The 13423-nt window shown below is 41.3% G+C and overlaps 2 protein-coding genes across 7 annotated transcripts in view; both read left to right on the forward strand.

Annotated features, from left to right (window-relative positions):
* TEX2 (testis expressed 2) overlaps positions 1–9961 on the forward strand; it is a 54433-nt gene extending 44472 nt beyond the window's left edge. For 4 of the 6 annotated variants that reach the window (XM_010578634.1, XM_010578632.1, XM_010578635.1 and 1 more), the window contains 4 exons: positions 4330–4452; positions 6464–6673; positions 6907–7027; positions 7913–9961. In XM_010578634.1, the coding sequence (XP_010576936.1) occupies positions 4330–4452; positions 6464–6673; positions 6907–7027; positions 7913–8035 (577 nt within the window). In that variant the 3' untranslated portion in view covers positions 8036–9961. Of the gene's footprint in view, positions 1–4329; positions 4453–6239; positions 6314–6463; positions 6674–6906; positions 7028–7912 lie in introns of those variants that run through there. The other 2 variants (XM_010578636.1, XM_010578638.1) reach the window with 2 other exon arrangements.
* Positions 9962–11697: 1736 nt separating this feature from the next.
* The window catches only part of ERN1 (endoplasmic reticulum to nucleus signaling 1), a 50846-nt gene continuing 49120 nt past the window's right edge, over positions 11698–13423 (forward strand). Inside the window, exon 1 of the mRNA XM_010578642.1 lies at positions 11698–11718. The gene's annotated coding sequence lies outside the window, so the exon portion shown is untranslated. The remainder of the gene's footprint in view (positions 11719–13423) is intronic.

The following is a 13423-nucleotide window of genomic DNA, read 5'->3' on the forward strand; positions in this document are numbered from 1 at the left end:
TGTTTGATTACACCATTGATAATTGTCTTAATAAAATGCTTTTGTAGCACAGTATTTTTTTATGTGTATTTTAGTAGGATTTTAAAATGTTCTGTGACTAAAATTTAGTTTTGTCTTATGCTTGATTTGGGGTCTTAGCCAGTAAGACTTGAATATTGGAGGTACACATATGCAGATATGGAGATAAGACACATGTAACATGCTACTACAGCATGGTACAGCTACAGTTGTAAACCATATAATGGTAAACACCTGTGGAAGGTAAATAGGCTGTAATTGTTATGTAAAAACTTTTTCAGTAGCTTTATTGCATCATGGGAATAATCACAGCCCTACTTTAGTCTCCGATTTTGCTCATATCCTGCTTCTATTTACCTGCTATGTCTAAGTGAAATGCCTTGTAGATGGATTAATTAGAAAACACGCATACTGTAACTTACCTAACTTGTATTTGTGCTTTTCCCTCTCATTTTTATGATGTTTGAATTTCATCAATCTGTCCATTAATACTAACCTGGCAAGTGACACCTGTCAAATAGCCATCCTGTCAGCTGTGGAGTGGTGATTCTCTTTGTGCTGTATTCTCTTTGTACTTAAGAAATCTGCAGTCCTCGAACAGTAGGTGTTCTCTGATTTAGTGTACAACCACTGCCAACAAATCAAGAAAATATCTCTAAATCTGGCCATTTGTTTAAATACGAATAAAATGTTCTGGTCTTTCAGAGGCCATTTGTTTAGATATGAATAAAATGTTCTGGTCTTTCAGAATTAAGGTACTAGATGCTTTGTATACTCATGTTGTAGCTCTGACCATTTATTCTGAGATATCTTGAAGTAATACTTACAGCAGCACTATATTACAGTGCAGTCATGACAAGAAAATAAATGTGAAAAAACTAATGGCTGCATGATCTCATACACTGGTAGAAATTCAGAGGATTTAAAATCAACCTAGATTCTCGTTGTCACTGCTTGAAATAAATATTTCTGAATTTACATCAGTATAATTGGTAGGTGTGATTTTTTGGAAAATCCCTTTAATCTTGTCCACGCAAAAAATGGGGGATAGAGAAGGCATGTCTATACAAATTGAATTCTTGTTTTCTTCCCCATCCCTTCAGGATTTTCTTTGCATATTTTTGTATCAGTCTAGACTGTGCAAGAATGGCCTCAGAAATAATTAGTGAACACATTGATTTCATATTTAAAAATCAGCTTGATTCTAGCTGAGCAGTAGGCCCCCAGCAACACAAATGTAAATGTCTGTAGCTAAGCAACCAAATACTTGAAGGTATAACCATTAACTGTATTGCTTCCTGCACATGGCTGTGATGTTTCAAATGCTCAGGGCCAGGTACCATGCCAGCTTTACATAAAGAGCAGTCTAATGTATTCTAGTTGGAATGAGTTTTTTTTTGGTTGCTTCGTTGTTTTTTTTTCCTTAAATACAATGGTGTTATAAAGAAATGAACAAATTAAAGACTCTAAGAAGTATAGAACAATTTGATTCTCATCTATGCTTTCCATTGTGTTGTGTTAATTTTACTGGCTTTTTAAATTATCAGCTGACAATTGCTGTGACAAATAAAACCATTCTGCATGCACTTGCATCCACAATCGTATTGTCTGTAAGTGATGCATGTTGGTTGCTTACACTCATTTCTATCCCTCAAGAGCCTAGAAGAAACTGCCTCTTAAGATGCAGTAACCACAAACTCATAGCATCTACTCATGTGGAAAGAGGAGGGTGGGGGAAACAGTACTGAGTTTTAACTGTCCTTGGATATTGTGGGTGTAAAGCAAGACAAATTGTTCAACGTTGCAGGCCGTTCTGTCATTGCTGCTGCATTACTGTTTGAAATGAAGTGTGCTGTTATACAGTTTGATAATGCCATCTTGCATGCACTCTCAGGAAAATGCAGCTCTCAAAAAGGGTGGAAAAGTATTTAATTGCCAATTTTATAAAATTAATTCAGTAGCAGGTTCCATCATACCGGAGATTAGGCAAATGCAGGCAGGCTAACCCAAAATTACCACAGTTTCTTACCCCATCAGTCCTTTTTGCTATGTTGTACCATGTAAAAACAAACCAATAAATGGCAATTCATAAAATATTGTGCAGTCTGCTCAGGAACAGTACTGTAGCTCCAAAGTGTTTTTCTGCCCATGTTTGTGTCATATAAATGGTCCATTGTATGCAGAGATCCCCTGAAATCTCACTGAAGCTTATTTATTGTTGCTTTGTTTAATGCGAGGAAATCTTGTGGTCTTAGCCAGTTGGTGCAGGTGTGTGGAGGCACTTCAGAGGGCCCTATTACCTAGGCAAATAAAACACCTTATTGCAACAAGGCGACACCTTTGAGAGCCTTGAAAATGCACTGTGCGTGCTTTGGACTGGGTGGTATGACGTGCACAGGAAAGCTAAGTGCGGTCACCCCCAGGTAGAAAATGTGTAGTTTGAATCTGACCTAAAAACGTGAGCTTCTCTCTGAGAAACAGCTCCAGCATTGCTATTTGGGCCAGTGACATGAACCATCCGCCACCCCCTAAGTCCTCAGGGAGGTGGTTCGGTTTGGTGTGCTGTTTCACTCTTCTGCAGGTACAAAATGCACCTCTGGGTAAGAAGAGGTTTACGATTCTGATTCCGTAGCTCGGGTAGCAAATTCTTCAGTGTAGAGAGGTCATGGGATTACTGCTCCAGTTCTTAAATAGGCAGTTGGGAAGGAGTGCTGTGTGCTGTGAGCTGTGCTTGAAATGTCCTTTTACATTAGGACTTGATGCAGCAACTAACCGTTTGTTCTACGTACAGAATAGCGGACTAGCCTCAGTCCATGCCCTCTGTGAGTTATTAAATGCTTCAAATAAATTTCCAAGAACACACACACAAAAGAAAGAAAATGCAGCTATAAACTGTATTCTGAACAAGCTGTAGAATGTTATAGTCCTGGGTATAGTCCCTAGGGATAAAACCATGTGCTTTTGAAGCCTGTGTTGTGTAACTATTTCAAGCTCTTGCATTTGGTAGAGATCTGTTAATACTGAAGTGTATTCATGGTATCCTTCCGTAATTTTAATCTGTTTAAAAGATTTGAATTTTTTTCTGAGATTGCGTACATGAATTCTTCCATAGTTGGAAGTCTAGGAATTAGTTACTACTGTGTGATATTTTGTACCTTAAGAGCCACACTTGTTTGATTTTATTACTTTTACTTTTTCCCCCTCTTCTCCCCGTGACATTCTTTGCCTTATTCTGTCTTGGACTCTCTTCAGAAAAAACAAAACCTTAAATCCTGTAAACATCACTCACTGTGTCAGAGGAGCTTAAAAATTCACAAGCCCAAAGGTCAGTTTCCCTACAAATACAATAGGGAAAGGAATGTTTCCAGTAAAGATACTGAAGGGAGATTATAGCCTAAATTTGAATAAGACGAAAGCATCTCTGCAAAACATCTAAGAAATATTACTTCCCAGGATTATGTTAGACTTCTTCTGTTAATACAATTGCCTTTTTTCTACATGAAATTGGTAAGTGATGACACACACTGTAGCGACAGTAAGGTGAATTGCTAGTTTGAGACAGCTTTGCTCTGCCAGCGTGAGCGTTGTGCATTTCCGTTTGGAGGCAGGTAACAAAGATCAATTCTCTTCTGCTTTGCACGTTTTACTGTTGCTGGAGATATGTCTACGTTGCAAAAATTGCATGTGTGTGTGAGTAGACAAAATGGAATTTATTGACTTGGGTTAAAAGTGCTGTGAAGATAAGGTATATATGTTGTAAAGTTAAGGTATATATGTTAGCACCAGAGTTAACATCTCTGAGGGATTCTGGGATTCAATTAGTAGATGATGTCATCTGAAGTTGGAGTCCTATCTTTGCTTTTACTACAAGACAGAATCGCATGTTTTCACCTTTCAATTTAAACGCATGTCTTTGTCATAGTCTTCAAAACAAAACAAAACAAAACCTGTCCAGCCTACATACTGCTCAACTTCCATGGAAAGCCATGAGTAGCAACAAGAGATGCTTTCAAATGTATTTTGAATAATCTCCACATGTGATTTGAATATGTAGAATAGCCATTCCCCTGCCATCCTCTTTTATGCAGGATTATATTCTACTGGAGAAAACAAAATTTCTGTTTTGAAGGTGGTTCTGACAGACTGGCTTCAGAGTGGTTTCAGTTTTGTTCTTTTAGATAAAGTTTATAAAAAAGAGCAGGGGACATTTCAGAGTCTCCAAGAGAAATAACTGTAATGTCAGCCAAAGCTGTACATGATGAATAGCTATTTAAGAATATTACATTTGACCTGGAAAATGCATTGTTTCAGTTTCAGGCCAAGGGCGTATTGTCTTGCAGACAGTGATGAGGAATCTTCCAGCGCTGGGTCTTCGGAAGAGGATGATGCTCCTGAATTGGCAGGAGAGAAGCAGGTGACTCCAGGAGCAGAAGGGTGAGCTGTCTACGTCGTGTTTGTTAATCCTTTCTTCCCCGCCACGTTTCCAGACTTAGTATAACTGATATCTCGGTCCAGTCCTATAATGCTTATTGTCACACAGAGTCAGAGTGTGAGTATATCTAAGCAATTAAGCAAACACAACTCACCCATTTCTAAAGCAAAGAGCGGCAATCAAGCCATGTACTACAAATGGGAAGGAAGCTGCTCTGCTGAGTGTTTTGCCATGCAGGGAGCATTGTTTACCATACAGCACTTCTGCAGAGTGACCTGTACAGCGCTCTACTTGACACCTCCGAATTTCTTCACTATTAAATTGCAGAGAGACCCAAGTGTTTGGGCCAGAGAACCTATGGGGACCTTCTGCAGCATGTCTTGCCAAGAGCAGCAGAGCCAAGAATGTGATTTTGTGTGTGGACTTGAAACACTCTGTATACAGTATTGTGCCCATACTGATCCTGCTGATCCCTTATTTCCAGTGTGTTCTTTTCTTTAAGAAAACAACTGTTATTCGAGCCTAGCTTTTTTCCTCAGGGTTTTGTGTTTTGTTTGGGGTTTTTTCCTTTCTTTTTTTTTTTTTTTTTCCTTCCTTGAAGTGTCTGGGCTATGCAATACTGCCCTCTAATGCTGTGCAAGAATTTTAAAGAAAATTTCCTATCCGTTTTGCCACGTCATTCCCTGTTTTGGCTGCAGTCTGATTTTTTTTTTCTTTTCTTTTTACATCTAATTGAAATGATGCCATGCAGTGAGAAATCTGTAGTAACGCTGAAATGTCTCAGACAATCGCAGTGTTTCCTATGTCTGAATACATCTCAGTGATTTTACAGTGAACATACCAAAAGGCTCCATGACATATTCAAAATGTTCAAGGGAGTTTCCTTGGAATTTTACCCCTAAAACCTTTTGAAAACTGTGTGATGAATTGTTGGAATTATTTCAATAGATGCATTTCATATCTTTAAAAAATACATAGATCATATAAAGAACTCACACAAAGAGAGAGAACAAAGAATTTTTAAGTAAAATAGGGAAAGAATTTCCTTACACCTTTCAAAAATCTGCATCACTGTAGAAACTGATGAAAAGGTTACTACTTTATCTGGGTAAAGTTACAGCTAGTGTAAAATCCAAAAGTTGAAATTAATTCACCCTTTTTTTATATCTGCTGAGGAGTTTCTTGTCTTATCTCATGCTAAGGAAATAGTTCTGTAAAAGGCTGGATAAACAGGAATTTTTGGCAGGATAGGAAAACCTTATTTCTTTAGCAAGGTTATCTCTGCTACATAACAAAAAGAGCCACAATTAGGTATAATATAGTGTGTGAAAATATCAAACATGCTATTCTTAGAGTGTCTGTAATGTGAGAAAAGACATATTCAGTCCTTAAAGCATCTGTTTTAAAAGCTAGGATGCCATCTGACACTATTGCCAGGAAAAGTAGCCTCTTTTTCCAGGCATAGTTAACTGTTTTTGGAATATCATTCTACCCACTGCCAAAATCGCCTTCCTGTTCTTTTTCACCACCTTTATAGTTCTTGTAAATGCTACAATACGTTAAAATGAAAACCTTTTGTTTGACAGATGCTGTTAAATAGATTAGACATGATGGTTGGGCCTTCTATGCTGATATTTGCATATGTCTTGGTGCATCTGTGTCTTGACAATTTTGTTAGAACGGTAATAGACAGGTTGTCACTTCTCATACCAGCTTGCTGGCATAAATGATATAAGTATATTTGCAATTTGAAAAAAATGTTGCATTTCCAATGCCATCTGGGAAGAAGAAGTGTTCAGACTGGATGGAGTTTCTGCCAGACACTTGTAGCTGACAGAGTACAGCTGCTGTGTGCAGGCTCTGGTAGGTACTGCTTGGACATGTGAATATCTATCTGTTTAGAATTTTTATATCAAAAACTCTAATGATTTAATAGGAAATCTGTGGGTGTTTTAGCAAACAGTAGGTTTACGAAAATTACCTTGATGTACTTTTTCTATTCTTTATCTAAAGGTATGTCGGAGGACATCGGACAAGTAAGATCATGAGAATTGTGGATAAAATTACTAAGTCAAAATACTTTCAGAAAGCAACAGAGACTGAGTTTATTAAGAAGAAAATTGAAGAGGTCTCCAATACTCCATTGCTGCTAACAGTTGAAGTACAAGAGTGCAGAGGAACACTAGTAATTAACATTCCACCTCCACCTACTGACAGAATATGGTAAGAGGAACTTGCTGCAGAACTGGGCAATGTTTCAGGTGTGTGCTACCTAAGGGATTGCAACTAAGAAAAAAGGTGAAGTGTAGCTGAAATGGGTTCTGGAAGAGGTGCAATAGAAACTAGTTGTAAATGAAGTAGGAACTGCTATTAAGAGAACATTGACAGTTAACACATTTAAGTGTATGCTTCATTGGAGTGTTTATAATAAAACCTGTTCCTTGTACTCTTGTAAGGTATGGCTTTCGAAGACCTCCCTACCTGGAGTTAAAAGCTCGGCCAAAACTTGGTGAGAGAGAAGTGACTCTGGTTCATGTAACTGACTGGATAGAGAGGAAACTAGAACAAGAGTTTCAGGTGTGTTTCCTTTACATTTTCATTTAATTAATGATAGTTTTGGTCTATTGGAGGGGTGGGGTTTTTAATTTTTGCATGTCCCCTATTTCATTCAAGACTAGTCAGTATCCTCCACTGCTGCTGTTCAGTGGAAAGGATGTTAAGAATTCAGCTGAAGCTGACTTCTGGGATGGTCTCAAGACCATGTGTAGACGTGGATGGAAATCTGTTTTAGCACTTGTCAGAATGGTTTTTAGAGCCAAAAATGCTATTTCTTTTAAATAGGTACCATGTCAGAATTTGTAGTACTTAAATAAAAACATGATCCTAGGTGTTCTTAGGTGATAGAGAGCCAAACTGTTACCTAAAATTAAGAACAGATAAGGCAGTAAGGTGCCCGTCCTATTATTACTTCTTTTAAGATAAAATAATTTTAAAAAATCACATTGACTGCAGTGCAAAATAGGAAGAAGCCTCCAAATTTACAAATACTTGTAGGACAGGAAAACAGTTTACTGACCAGATTAATTCCGGATCCCAACCTGTACAATCAGCCAGAAATCAAACCCACTTATTTAATTAAAAGTACAGTTTGAAAGTATATGGGTAAGAGCTGAGAAAGCAGTAGAGTTAAGAAAAGTTGGTATGTTTCCTGTAGAGCTATTTCAGTTTAATGGAAGGTGTGGAGATCTTAATGTTCCTGAGCTTCATCTACAACTGTAACACAAATAAATGGCTTGAGTTAATGGACACTGTAGGGCTTCAGTATGGGCATTGACTCAAATAATGCTGAACTCAAGAACCTTTTATCTGGAAATTTGTTGATTTTAACTAAACAAAACAGAAAACTAAGGTTTCAAGTGGCATGTGAAACGTAACTTGATTTAATTGTATCTTTTTTCACAGAAAATCTTTGTCATGCCAAACATGGATGATGTTTATATTCCTTTAATGCACTCAGCCATGGATCCCCGCTCCTCTACATGCCCTCCTAAAGATCTGGTCACAGAGGCCCCTGATCAACCATGACATGTGAAGACTCTTGCAGTTTACAGTATTATAAAAGTTATTCACATGGTTTTATAAACTGTGCCGTAGTTCTCATCCTTAACTTGTGCCACTTCCCCCCCTCTCCCCCCCCCAAGGACTGCCTATAACCATACCTTTGTGCTCACTTGCCTGGTTATTGTTCCTGTGTACTTCAGCTACATGAAGTTTCATTCCATTAAGCAGTTGATTATTTTTGTACTGGTTGCCATCAGGATTTTAACTCCGAGGCTAAGATGACCTGTTCTTTGGGGGAGGGAGGAGGAACCTAACTGTAATAGATCAAGGAGCTTGTTGACACACCTTTTGTTCAGCTTATGTTCTCATGCTATGTTAACGTGCATTAAAGCATTGAAAGGTTGTTTTGGCAGCAAAGGAACTGCGTGCCAAATGGAAAAAAATCCTAAATAAGGAATGAATTTATAAAACTGGAAGAGTATTTTTCTTTCTCAGGCAGTTGGAGGTGTAGAATGAACTGTTTTATGTTCTTTCACTTCTGCAGTCAATAGCTTGTGTCAAGCAATCGAAATATGAAATGCTTTCAGGATAAAAGAATGTAAATTGGATGTATAGGTAATATTGTGATTCAATGTGGTATATACATATTACTTTTTTTCATACAGAACTTGTGCTTTTTTTGGGAAGCAAGGAGCCATAAAACACACGCAACTATCGGTGAAGGTGGGACTGTCAGATTTTTGTAAATGAGGAGAAAAACATTGGTAAAGCCATGAGACCAAACCATAGCAAGCCGCCTTATAGTGAGGTACAATCACCTTGGTTCATGATTAATTCTGAATGTTTATAAAAACATGAGCACACACATAAAACGATACTGCACACGACCAGAAGTACTTAGTTACCCTACTGTGTATAAAGCCTCTTGCTACAAGGAAACACCAAGTTTTTTCTTATAGGAGAGTTTGTTGCTGTCTCTTCCATTGCACCGTGTTTACATGCAAAGCATGGGACCAAACTCTCCCGTTACAGCTGTGCAACTCCAGATATCAAATTGCTTGATGTTTGTGACAACAGCTGTGACTGAAAGATTTTGTTCCCCATGCATTGTTTTTTTTGGACTTTGTGGAATAGGAATTCAAGCATTGCAGTTATTCAAGCTGATCGCGATGTAATTAAAGACTGTTTCTGCTAATTAATGGCCAAAACTAAGGGGGGAGGGGGAACTGCCTTTTATTTCTATCTGGTATAATGATTCAAGACTAAATGAATGCAGTAAATTCAATATTTGAACACTACATATCCACTATTTAACACATGTAATATTTTTCTGATACTCAGTGTTGCCAAGTGTTCATGGATGTCAGAAAATGTTTTAGTTTACAAAGAAGGTGAGTTTTGGCTCTCCTTTTATAACATGATTTGATTTTTTTTTTAGAAGTAATTTTTTAAGAACTTTTTTGTATGTTGTGTTGTCACATTTGATGTAAATCAAAATTTCCATGTGTAACTTGATGATTTACCATCTCTAAATGAAGCTATTATATTGAAGGTTTTTTAAACAGCACCTTGCCTGAAACATAAAAGAAAACTAGCATTTAATATATTTAAAATTAATTATATATTTGAACACCTATTTTGGTTACCTTTAATTGAAATATTAGTAGGTTATATTTGTTACCTGAACTCCTCCTTGACCATTCCAGGCTGTGTATATTCTGGGGTTTGCTGATTATGTAGGCATTATTTGCCTTTCATGAAGTCTGCATGTCTTGTACGCAGGTCTTTTATATGATTTAATTTCTATGTGCAATAACTAAAGTCCAAGGACTAGATGCACTAATGTGTAAACAGATTTAGACTTATTACACAAGGTTGTCATATTGCACTTCATAAACTGTGGGTAACTACAATCTGCTTGCTTTGTTTTATTAAATAAATTTACCCCATGTCAAACAATTACTCAGTTAAAATGTATTTCTCCAGTGCTTAGCCACTATCTTCTGGAAGTTGTTTCAAAAACTTCCTTAGAAAGGCAACTTGCCAAGACAACATAGTGTACTATGTGCTTTTCAGGTTTGTTTGTTTTTTTTTTAATATACCTGGTGTTGTACTTGGTGGTTTTGGCATGCTGATTTTAAGGTTAACCAAGGCTGGGACTGTTCTAGCTCTAAAAGGAAAAGCTTAAATTAAGTAATTTTACTGTAGTGAAGAGAAACTAAATTTTACTGCAGCAGTTAACATTTGCATGAAGAACATGCTTTAAAAACATGTTATTTTTTCACTTTACACCTGTGAAAACCTTGAAATGATTACCAGGAATTACAGAACAGAGGGTGCACGTGCTACTTTCTGTAATGGGTCTCTGAGCCTTTCTGAGCACAAATAAGCATCTTTCATGGTCCTCCTGGACTTAGCTACTATTCTTGTATGTCCGATCCTGTCACCAGTGGGGGTATAGATGTAACTTTTCTGTACACAGAAAACAGTGCATAACTCCAGCATATCTGCCTGCAGAACATGAGCACTGCTATCAACAGAAACAATTGTGGCCCCTTAAATGGCTGCAGCCTAGATCACTGGAGTCAAATTCCCATCAAGTTCTCTTTTGCTGTGTGTGTAAAGGACCCCCGACACTGGATGCTTTTCTCCTGCTTAATCACTAGCTCACCTTCAGCCAGGTGCTTTACTCCTGCAGCAATCAGGCAGGAATCCTAGGACATTTGTTACTTGTTCCAAGGCCCCTTTACAGACTGAACCCTGAACTACTTCAGGAAAAAACTACTGCAGTGGTCTAGGTTGGGTTAAAGTCATGCCAAATCAACCAATACCGCACAAGTAACGCCCGGATCCCCCTTTCACCCAGGTTATCACCCTCTCCCATTTTAACACACCCAGTACCAGAGCCGTGGGCTCCCATCCCGGCAAGGCCTGCCGTGTTTCAGAGCTCACCCCGGCCTCCTCCCCGCCCAGCTCCGGCGCCATTTTGTGCGGTGGCAGCAGCCGCCCGCAGCCCCGCGCTGGGGAGGGCAGGGCATGGCGGGCTCGCCGAGACGCTCTGTCACTTGCTTTTAAAAGGACCGCCCGGGTCGGGCCGACCAGCCCCAGTTATGAACAAGCGTTTCGCTCTAGCACTGCAGCTTGGCCAGCGGCACCGCGGGAAGGGCACCCCGCCGGTTCAAAGGCAGTGCGGGGAAGGGGCGGACACGCACGAGAAGAACCAGCCGGACACGTTCGCGGGGTCCACACAGCTTTATTTGCCAAGCGGCTCCACGCCGCCGGGTCTCCAACACGGGCCCTGCAAAGACACGGAGGGAAGAGAGGAGGTTACAGACGCGGTGCGCTACAGCCGCCCCGCGGGGTGGGCGGCAGCCTGGCCGCTCAGTAGTAGTTTTGCTTCATGCAGGTCAGCAGTCTAACACGTGTCAAGAGACATCAGCGCGGCCCGGCCTAGCCCGCCCGTCCACCCACCCCCACCGCCACCAGCGCTCACCTCCGCCCGCCGCGCTGACAGAAAGACCGCTCGCCCGCCGAGCTCCCTTTTATAGAGCGGCCGCCGCCCCGCCCCCCATCCTCGTCTCGCCCAATAGGATTCGGACGTGCACGTGCTGGTCCGGGTGCGGCTGCGCGCGAGAGCGGGCGGGGCTGCCGCCCACCGCGGCGGCGGCGGAGGAGGGAAGCGCTGAGGTGGCGGCGGGCCGGAGGAGGTAAGGCTCTGAGAGAGCCTGGTTAACACGCGCTCCCCCGGCGTGTTGGGGAGCTTTATTCGCCTTTTCAGAAACTATAGCGCTCTCCTCTTTAGTAGTTTGCTCTAGCGCTTTGTTGCTGTTAAGAAAACAGGGCTTAGTATTAAAAATGTAAAAGCTTAGGCCCCGCTCGGCCCTCAAGAGCTGCCTACCTCACGGGTAGTCCCTCAGTTTCTGAGGAGAGGCGCTAGGGGAGCGGGAGGACGCCCGGTAACGCTAGTCTTCCCGGCCCGGGTGGCCTCCTGCCGCCTCAGCCCTTGTTTTGAGTTTTTTCCTACCTCCTGCGAGTCCGTTTGGAGGGACTTGCGTTAAATAACTACACTTCGGCAGTGGCATACGCAGTGCTTGCGCAACTGGAAAAACTCCTCCCGTCATGTAGCATGGCATGAAATTCAGCTTAAAGCCGATAAAATCGTACGTAAAGAGGTAATGATACCTATTGGCTCGCCAGCCGGTTTTCAGACTGGAGGGCGGGACGGCAGCCCATCCCGAGCGGTTCTCTCCCGGGGAAGATGGAGGCTGGTGGGAAGGGAAATGCTGCCATCCTGTGGTACCTGAGGTGCCCGAAGCCGGGAGCTGACCGGAGGCAGCAGGGCAAAAGCAACACCCTGCTGTATTCTCAGGGGAGGCCCTAGTTCTTACACAACATCACCTGTGCGTTTCACACACGCACAACTGCCCGCATTAACTGTCCTTGCGTACGGTTACGAAGACTTTCTGTACGTGTGGTAGAGGTCTAGATGTGTTCCTTGTGCGTGTTGTTGCTGTGGCACGCACATTTCAGTGTGCTAGATGGTCTGCTTGTTCTCAAATAGTATGAATGATTAAAATCCGAGACAACCATAAAGAAACCTGTCTGTCAGTATCAGAGAACCGAAATCTCGGTGTGGTTTGTAGCTCCAGGATGTTTTTATTTATGCAAGCTTGGAGGTTAGATCATAATGATGCCTCCTGCCCATATAGTCAAGGGCATGTTTTTTAAAAGAAGGAGCTGCCAGAGCTGATCTGCTAAGTGCATATTGCATGCTTAGTACTCAGTGTGCTCTGCAGCTCCGTGAATGGTATCAGTATTAAAAAGCAAACAATATGTAGCAAGGACAAAGTGGCTTTGTTACATAAATAGGCGTCTGAAAGCTAGGCCTTTGCTAAGCAGTGTAAATTTACTCTCTTCTTTTTAAAGCTTCTTCAGTTAGATTCAGTATTTTTTTGTGTGCATGTTTATCTGTTCAGAGGAGCGTGGACCTGGTTTTTGGTTCAAAGAAGCATGTTCTTTGTTATTGCGTTTATTTAAGGCATTGCAAGGCATACCAGGGTCAACAGTGACTTTGTCAACACAGGAGCTATGCCAAATAAATTTGGCCTGATCTGCTCTGAGAGCCTAAAATCAATAGAGAAATTGTACCGCGCAGGATGGTGCTGGAGGAGGCAGGCTCTTCCTTAAGCCCGAATCTACCCAGAAGGTATTTAAACAAAAAAAACAAAACCCAACAAACCGCCACCAGCCAGCTAGCTGTCGTTGCACCCCGCGGTTTGAAATGTGACTCTTGCCCGCGCCCCCCCCCCCCCCCCCCGCCCAGGCTGCCGTTTTGTCGGGGCTTAGCACAAACGGAGCGGCTCCGGCAGCAGAACGAAGCCACAGGGCGTCGCTGGCCGCGTCCGTCCTCCC

Source organism: Haliaeetus leucocephalus, unplaced genomic scaffold (genome assembly GCF_000737465.1).
Source record: "Haliaeetus leucocephalus isolate CR32 unplaced genomic scaffold, Haliaeetus_leucocephalus-4.0 Scaffold646, whole genome shotgun sequence".
Classification (NCBI taxonomy): Eukaryota; Metazoa; Chordata; class Aves; order Accipitriformes; family Accipitridae; genus Haliaeetus; species Haliaeetus leucocephalus.